This window comes from Bufo gargarizans, chromosome 2 (genome assembly GCF_014858855.1).
Source record: "Bufo gargarizans isolate SCDJY-AF-19 chromosome 2, ASM1485885v1, whole genome shotgun sequence".
Lineage (NCBI taxonomy): Eukaryota > Metazoa > Chordata > Amphibia > Anura > Bufonidae > Bufo > Bufo gargarizans.
In genome coordinates, this window is record NC_058081.1 from 262,727,485 (window position 1) to 262,736,728 (window position 9,244).

The 9,244-nt window shown below is 45.7% G+C and overlaps 1 protein-coding gene across 1 annotated transcript; it reads right to left on the reverse strand.

Annotated features, from left to right (window-relative positions):
• Positions 1 to 4,852: 4,852 nt before the first annotated feature.
• Positions 4,853 to 6,370, reverse strand: LOC122925830 (synaptic defective enhancer 1-like). The gene is made up of 4 exons (XM_044277186.1): positions 6,300 to 6,370; positions 5,946 to 6,105; positions 4,928 to 5,856; positions 4,853 to 4,875 (listed from the first exon to the last, which is right to left on the reverse strand). The coding sequence occupies exons 1-4, from the start codon at positions 6,364 to 6,366 to the stop codon at positions 4,853 to 4,855; spliced, it is 1,179 nt and encodes a 392-aa protein (XP_044133121.1). The 5' UTR covers positions 6,367 to 6,370.
• Between the last annotated feature and the right edge of the window lie 2,874 nt (positions 6,371 to 9,244).

The window sequence follows — 9,244 nt, forward strand, 5'->3', positions numbered from 1 at the left end:
TCTAACATCTTAAATTTTTTTGTGACATTTACAAAATGAAGCCAGAATAAAGTAGACATATGGGGAAGGTTAAGTAGTAACTATTTTATGAGGTATAACTATCCGTCTTAAAAGCAGTTAAATAGAAATTTTGTAAATAGTGCATTTTTCCAAATTTTCCATAAATTTGGGATTTCTTTATAAATAAAGGTAAAACATATTGACTCAAATTCACCAATACATGAAATACAATATGTCACAAGAAAACAATTTCAGAATCTCTTGGATAAGTAATAGCATTCCAGAGTTATTACCACATAAAACTGAAACGTCAGATTTGGAAAATGTGGTTGGGTCCTTATGGTGAAAACTGGCTTGGCCTTGAAATGGTTAAAGAGTTTTTTTTCTGGAATTCAAATATTGATGACCCATCCTTGGGGTCGGTCATCAATATCTGATCAATGGAAGGTCTGACTCTCGGCACTCTCACCAAATAGTCGTTCAAAGGGGCTCACATGAACACTGCAGTCTCTTCCATGGCCTGTGACGTCACAATCAATGATCACATGGCCTTTGAGCATCTCAGTCCTATTCAAGTGAATGCGATTGAGCTTTAATAATCATCACAGCCACTGTGCAATGTACAATTCTGTGCATAGTATACTGTCATGAGAGTGCAACTCCTGTCTGAGTGCTGTGACCTTTTCAAACAGCTGATTGATGGGGGTGTCAGCAGTCAGACCCCCCACCTATCTGATATTGATGACCTATACTGTCAACAATATTCAAGAGTTAAGTCCCTCACCCCACCCTCACCATGGGCCCCATAGCAGTTGAGTTGTCTGCCTCCATGGTCGGTATGCCACTGTGTATGGCTAGCTTTATTCTTCATTTACACAAAAGATGAAAATTCTGGCCAGTTACATTTTTTTTTTTCTAAATGAATGCTTGACCAAATAGAGCTATCACATATACAGGGTGATACCAAGAGAAAATACTTTTTACTAGTATTGTCTCACTTCAAACAGTGGCATATCACAAGGATATGTTATCAATTTCTAAATGGTGAGGCTCTGACCACTGCATATTGATGGAATTAACTGGCAGTGGAGCAAGGAATTCGACATGCTACTTTGGTTCCTATAAGCTCTTCTTACCTTTTTCAGAGACTGTCTTCCACCAGTAATAGTCAAAACTGGTCAGGAGACCACAGATTAGACTTGATGGATTATCATACTAATAAGCCATCAAGGTGCAGGGTGTGTTTTGGTTTTACGTTACTTTATTAAAGATAAAATATGCAGTCAATGGATTAATGTTTAGCAAAAGCAATGTTACAACATTGGGAATGTGGATCCTTCAGCAAATGCATCAGCAAAACTGGAACATGGACTATGGAAGTCAGGCACTGTTTACTGAGGGTAATTTGGATATTTCTTTCATAAACCGTACAGGGCTAATGAAAGACCTGGAAAAAGTAAAGTAAGGGTCCATTCACACGTCCTGTTTTTTTTCATCCTGAAAAACGGTCCGTTTTTTGCGGATCCGTTGTTCCTGAAAATGTTTCCGTATGTCATCCGTATGTCATCCGTTTTTTGCGGATCCGCAAAAAACGGGAACATGTATACATTTCAATTATCAAATAAAGTTGTTTGGATTTCTTTGAAAAAAAATTGAAAAAAAAAAAAAAAAAAAAAAAAAAAAAAAAAATTTGTTATGTGTTTCCAGGAACGGAATCCGCAAAAAACGGATGACATACGGAATGACATCCGAATGTCATCCGTTTTTTGCGGATCCATTGACTTTGTATTGTACCAGGATCCGATTTTTCAGGACAAGAATAGGACATGTTTTAGGGCTCTTTCACACTTGCGTTGGCCGGATCCGTCGTGTAGTCCATTTGCCGGAATTACACGCCGGATCCGGAAAAACGCGTGAGAACGCATCATTTTTTCATTCCGGATGCGTCTTTCCGGCTTTTTTCCGGAGATACGGATCCGGAAATCCTGAAGGCAACGCTTGCGTTTTTTGTCCGGATCCGCCGTACGGATCCGGTATGTAGACGGATCCGTCGTACGGATCCGTTGAAACAGCGGATCCGTCGTGTATTTTAGAGCGGATCCGGTATGCAAAATAATTTCTATCAGAAACTAATCCTATCACTAAAAATTAATCAGAAACTAATCTTATCACTGTTGTCCAACTAATAAAATATGCAAATATTTTGGTCTATAAAAAGTAAACCTTTAGGGACTAGCTCAGATTCTGCTTAGGATTGTCGCCAGTATGATGCCTGAACAAGAGTTTGCTTTCAAAGCGCTGATCTTGGTTTCAAGATGGAGGAAACAACAGCGAGATAGACGTCGGCGTTGTCTTCGTCGTTATTGGGTTCATCCAATTTCGTCTGCACGGATTACCGAAGGAGCATTTGAAGTCCTGTACCCGGAATTGCGTCATTATCCCGAAAAATTTCATAATTTTTTTCGCATGAACATGGCTAGCTTTGATGAGCTCCTAGACCGAGTATCACCAAGACTGGCCAGGATGGATACTTATTTCCGCAGGAGTGTGTCACCTACAGAACGACTCATGTTGACCATCCGGTAAGATAATGACATATATATATATATTAATTTTTATTATTTATATGTGTTGTCTAGTATTTATATTTCATTAACAATTTCTTTAGAAGATTTTCATAGCAGCTATACTAATCTGTATGTATTTAATATAAATATTACAGGCAGTAAATATATATTGATGCTTCCAAGTATAGTAAAATTTTACTCATAACGATATTTATGATAATTATTGTGATTCAGGCCATATCAAATTAGACAAATCCATAATCTAAAATGTTTAAGTATTTCAAATTACTAATCTATTATTTTCTTTTTTTTTTGTTCAGCTTTCTGGCTACAGGTGACAGTTTCACGTCGCTACACTACCATTTCCGGCTTGGGATTTCAACGATTTCAACTATTGTAAAAGAAACGTGCCAAGTTTTATGGGAGGAACTGCATGAGGAGTTCATACCTACTCCCAATCAGCAGAGATGGCTTCAAATTGAAAAAAATTTTTATGAGGTCTGTCAATTTCCGCATTGTGTCGGCGCAGTGGACGGAAAACATATCCGTATTATAAAGCCACCAGGTACCGGATCAGAATTTTATAATTATAAAAAGTATTTTTCAATTGTTTTAATGGCCATCGCTGATGCTGAGTACCGGTTTGTGGCAGTTGATATTGGTGCATATGGCCGCACCAATGATTCAATGATTTTCAAAAACTCTTTCATGGGACGGAGCGTATACAATCGGCGCTTTGACTTTCCACCTCCTGAACCTATGCCTGGAACCGACAGTCCACCACTGCCATACGTCTTGGTGGGGGATGAAGCTTTCCAAATGTCTGGAAACCTGATTAAACCCTACTCCAGCCGTGGATTGGATGCCACAAAACGGATTTTCAATTATCGCTTAACAAGGGCACGAAGAATGGTCGAGTGCACCTTTGGGATCCTTGTCTCTAAATGGAGAGTTTTTGCTAAACCGATTCAATTGAAGATTGAAACAGTGGACGAAGTAGTAAAGTGTGGGGTAGTTCTTCACAATTTCATACGGACTAAAGAACCCGCGATTGAGCGAATAATCGAGGACAGCGAAATGTGTAGTATTGAAACTTTTGGGCCACGTGGTACTGTTGCTGTGTCCGCCATGCGAGATGCATTTGCTGCCTACTTCAGCTCAGATGCTGGACGTTTACAGTGGCAGGACCAGAATGTTTAAAATTCAAATTTTGTACTGTTGCTGTTTTTTTTCCCCCAAAAAATATTCAATAATAAAGTTTAATAACTTTTTCAAATATAGTAGTATGGTGTTTCTTTTTAAATAAAATTTATATTATTGTTACTAAAAATCTTATCACCGCATGAGTAGCCACTATCATTGGCTGGTTCCCCAAGCGGTGTGAGAGCATGTCAGGCCTTTATCCACCACACCCTCTCCCACCGCCTGTAGAGCGACAGTTCCTGTGTCGCCCCACAAGCGGTGTGAGAGCGTGTCAGGCCTTTATCCACCACACCCTCTCCCACCGCCTGTAGAGCGACAGTTCCAGTGTCGCTCCACAAGCGGTGTGAGAGCGTGTCAGGCCTTTATCCACCACACCCTCTCCCACCGCCTGTAGAGCGACAGTTCCTGTGTCGCTCCACAAGCGGTGTGAGAGCGTGTCAGGCCTTTATCCACCACACCCTCTCCCACCGCCTGTAGAGCGACAGTTCCAGTGTCGCTCCACAAGCGGTGTGAGAGCGTGTCAGGCCTTTATCCACCACACCCTCTCCCACCGCCTGTAGAGCGACAGTTCCAGTGTCGCTCCACAAGCGGTGTGAGAGCGTGTCAGGCCTTTATCCACCACACCCTCTCCCACCGCCTGTAGAGCGACAGTTCCTGTGTCGCTCCACAAGCGGTGTGAGAGCGTGTCAGGCCTTTATCCACCACACCCTCTCCCACCGCCTGTAGAGCGACAGTTCCTGTGTCGCTCCACAAGCGGTGTGAGAGCGTGTCAGGCCTTTATCCACCACACCCTCTCCCACCGCCTGTAGAGCGACAGTTCCTGTGTCGCTCCACAAGCGGTGTGAGAGCGTGTCAGGCCTTTATCCACCACACCCTCTCCCACCGCCTGTAGAGCGACAGTTCCAGTGTCGCTCCACAAGCGGTGTGAGAGCGTGTCAGGCCTTTATCCACCACACCCTCTCCCACCGCCTGTAGAGCGACAGTTCCTGTGTCGCTCCACAAGCGGTGGAAGAGCATGTTGGGCCTTTATTTTTAGATAAGTAAAAAAAACACAAGGACACATAAAAACTTTGAACTGAATTTTACTGAATTTTACAAAATAAAACTATATATAAATAAAACAATATTAATATAAAATTTGAAATAACAAAAATTACAAATCCTGGTATTGAGGAATTGTAGGAGGAGGTTGGGGGGTGGAAGGCAGTGCACGGCTTGATCCCTCTCCACCTTCGTATGTTCTGGTGGAGACTGAAATGTGTGATGTGGGAGGAGAGACAGAGGGAGTATGCAAACGGGATGGGGGATTGGGTGAAGGAGTTGTCCGAGCCAGCGAAGAAGGAGTGGTGAAAGTTGCTTGTTGGAAGTAGTTTTGAGGAGAGAAAGAAGAGTGGTGAAAAGGCTCGGGGGTTGTAGAATGGGGAGGTGGTTGAGGTGGACGGGTTGGAGTTTGCGGAGGTTGGAAGGGGTGAGGAGGTTGGAAGGGTGAGGAGGTTGGAAGGGGTGAGGAGGTTGTGGTGGGGGATAGGAATGGGAGGGGGGATAGGAATGGGAGGGGGGATAGGAATGGGAGGGGGGATAGGAATGGGAGGGGGGATAGGTTGGTGGTTGGGGAACAGGAGTTGTGCGGTGTCTCAAATCCCACACCGCATCCTCCACCCTACGTCTGAACTCCAACACCTGGTCGGGCGTGAAGTCCGCCACCAGCTGAATAATTGACGGCCAATAGGTTTGTAGCGGGCCCGGCTGAGAAAACTGCGCCACACACTCCCGCAGACTTCTCAGCTCGGCCTCGATGGCTACAATCCTATTGCTGTAACCACACAAGGTCTCATACAAGAGCCTTGTGAGGTCTTCATAATCAGCTTGGCGGCTTCTACCGGCCCTCTGGCGACGCATCAACGCCTCAAAAAGTGGCGCCATAACGGCCATTGTTGCGTCACCAGAGGGCACCAGTAGAGGACGATTTGGGTCCTGACCAGGTGCTGGACGAGGTGGAGAGGGATCCGCGGGTGGCAGCTCAGCAGGGACCGCCTCTTGTTGACTTTCAGAAGGAGGTTCTGGCGCCCGAGTACTGCTAGTTGTTCTGTAAAAAAAACAAAAAAAGAAAAATTAGCATTTTTTTAAAATAGTTTTCACCATTTGACCAATTTTTTTAGGGATTTTTGTACTTACCTTCGCAGCTCTAGGGTTCTACGTAGGAACCCTAGGGCAGCCGCATAGCGGTACGGCTGCCGGCGGGTTCCGCCAGACCCACTCGGGCGATTGACCTCCTCATTATAGTCTTTCTTATAGCGGTCCCTTATTGAGCGCCATCGCACCATAACTGCCGTCTCTGAAAAATATGAAAATAAACATTACTCTCAAATTACTGGCATTACCAAACTGCAGCCCTACAGCTGTTGCAAAACTACTACTCCCAACATGCCTGGATAGGGCATGCTGGAAGTTGTAGTTTTGCAACAGCTGGAGGCCGCAGGTTGGACATGACACATCACTAATCAATTAAAAAAATTTAAGGATACTTACTGCAATCTTCCTGTTTGCCTTCACTGAGGTCGTCCCAATCCGTCAGCATTTTGCCGCAAATCTCCATCCACAGACTCCGGGTCAGGTGATGGTCTGCATGGCGGCGGTCGGTATGGTCCCAGAGTGGGACGCGTTCCTCCACCAGATGGATGAGGAGTTCGTTGTCTATATAGAAACCAGATAATTCCTCCTCATCCGTTCTGGCAGAGGCCCTTGAACCCTAAAAAAAATGAGAAAATAATTTATTAATTTAAAAAAATAATGTAATAATTTACACATATGAGATAACAAGAATCAATACTGAGATATACTCACACGTCCCCGACCGCCGCGTGCTCCCCGGCGCCTTGTGGATGGTTGCTGACGACCTCTTGATGCAACAGTAGGATTAGACTAAAATAAAAGAATATCAAACTTAATAACCTTAAATTTTAATAATTTTAGAAAAAACACACTGCATTTTTTATTTTTTATTAAATTACCGATTCATGGTGTCCACCCCCGACTTCCTCCTCTCCCGCTGTAGGAACAGGGCCGGAATACCTCTCCTCCGTTGACGAATGCTGTAAAAGAAATATAAAATTAATATTTTGGACATGAATGGGATAATAAAATAAAAAGTTAAAACATGACATACCGTGTCCAAGCGAACTCGTCGCCTTGGAGGAGAGTTGCCGGACTCACTTGAATAGCCTATTGAAAAAATTAAAAATAATTAAACAATTGTTTTTCAATCATTGAAAAAAAAAACCTAAAAAATGATACTTACTGGACATTTTTTTTTTCAAAGATGAAGATAAGGTCTGTCTCCCAAAAAATATAACCTAAGAAAAATGAGAACAAAAAGATGAAAATTAACACATTAATATTAAACAGTACTACCTTAACCAGGGGACTACTACCCCCAACATCAACCATGCAGTCACCCCAGCCAGCTGCAGTCCCAAAGAAAAAGCACTTTGGACTGCAGCTGGGGGGACTGCACGGTGGGTGCGGGGGGCTGCATTCCCCAGGGGACTACTACCCCCAACATCAACCATGCAGTCACCCCAGCCAGCTGCAGTCCCAAAGAAAAAGCACTTTGGACTGCAGCTGGGGGGACTGCACGGTGGGTGCGGGGGGCTGCATTCCCCAGGGGACTACTACCCCCAACATCAACCATGCAGTCACCCCAGCCAGCTGCAGTCCCAAAGAAAAAGCACTTTGGACTGAAGCTGGGGGGACTGCACGGTGGGTGCGGGGGGCTGCATTCCCCAGGGGACTACTACCCCCAACATCAACCATGCAGTCACCCCAGCCAGCATGCAGTCCCAAAGAAAAAGCACTTTGGACTGAAGCTGGGGTGACTGCACGGTGGGTGCGGGGGGCTGCATTCCCCAGGGGACTACTACCCCCAACATCAACCATGCAGTCACCCCAGCCAGCTGCAGTCCCAAAGAAAAAGCACTTTGGACTGAAGCTGGGGGTGACTGCACGGTGGGTGCGGGGGGCTGCATTCCCCAGGGGACTACTACCCCCAACATCAACCATGCAGTCACCCCAGCCAGCTGCAGTCCCAAAGAAAAAGCACTTTGGACTGAAGCTGGGGGGACTGCACGGTGGGTGCGGGGGGCTGCATTCCCCAGGGGACTACTACCCCCAACATCAACCATGCAGTCACCCCAGCCAGCTGCAGTCCCAAAGAAAAAGCACTTTGGACTGAAGCTGGGGGGACTGCACGGTGGGTGCGGGGGGCTGCATTCCCCAGGGGACTACTACCCCCAACATCAACCATGCAGTCACCCCAGCCAGCAGCAGTCCCAAAGAAAAAGCACTTTGGACTGAAGCTGGGGGGACTGCACGGTGGGTGCGGGGGGCTGCATTCCCCAGGGGACTACTACCCCCAACATCAACCATGCAGTCACCCCAGCCAGCTGCAGTCCCAAAGAAAAAGCACTTTGGACTGCAGCTGGGGTGACTGCACGGTGGGTGCTGGGGGCAGTATTCCCCAGGGGACTACTACCCCCAGCATTCATTTGCTGCCTCCTACATGCATCTACTATGTCTAGGACATAGTAGATGCATGTAGTTAATGTATATTTCCAGACAAAACACACACTGAAAACTCACCTCCAGGAGCTGAAGACACGACCTGTCCTCTCCCGCGCGGGTTGTCTGCCGAAGTTGGCGCCAGCCAAGCCCTTCCTACTTCCTGGCGCAGGCGCAGACGCAACTTCCGGATCCGTCGTTGCGTCGTAAGAACTGAAGATGTTAGGACGGATCCGGAATAATACATTCCAATGGGCTATTATTCCGGATCCGTCGTTGCGGCAAGTGTTCCGGATTTTTGGCCGGAGCAAAAAGCGCAGCATGCTGCGCTATTTGCTGCGGCCAAAAAACGTTCCGTTCCGGAACTGAAGACATCCTGATGCATCCTGAACGGATTTCACTCCATTCAGAATGCATGGGGATAATCCTGATCAGTATTCTTCCGGCATAGAGCCCCGACGACGGAACTCTATGCCGGAAGACTATAACGCAAGTGTGAAAGAGCCCTAATATTTAAACGGACATGCGGAACGGAACAACGGAAACGGACAGCACACATTGTGCTGTCCGATTTTTTCCAGGACCCATTGAAAATGAATGGGTCCAGATCTGGTCCTGATCTGTTCCTGAAAAAACGGAACAGATCAGGAAAGAAAAAACGGACGTGTGAATGGACCCTTAGGGTACTTTCACACTTGCAGTTTTCTTTACCGGCACTGAGTTCCGTCAAAAGGGCACAATGCCGGGAAAGAACTAATCAGTTGTATCCCCATGCATTCTGAATGGAGAGCATTCCATTCAGGATGCATCAGGATGTCTTCAGTTCAGTCTTTTTGACTGATCAGGCAAAAGATAAAACTGCAGCATGCTACAGTTTTATCTCCGGCCAAAAAAACTGAAGACTTGCCTGAATGCCG

What these genes read in the sequence shown, in the direction of transcription:
- LOC122925830 (XM_044277186.1), bottom strand. Translation starts at nt 6,366, where the DNA reads ATGGAGATTTGCGGCAAAATGCTGACGGATTGGGACGACCTCAGTGAA. An exon ending in AGGCAAACAGGAAGATTGCA is followed by an intron (nt 6,106 to 6,299) that starts GTAAGTATCCTT and finishes CATATTTTTCAG; the next exon opens with AGACGGCAGTTATGGTGCGA. An exon ending in AGAACCCTAGAGCTGCGAAG is followed by an intron (nt 5,857 to 5,945) that starts GTAAGTACAAAA and finishes TTTTTTTTACAG; the next exon opens with AACAACTAGCAGTACTCGGG.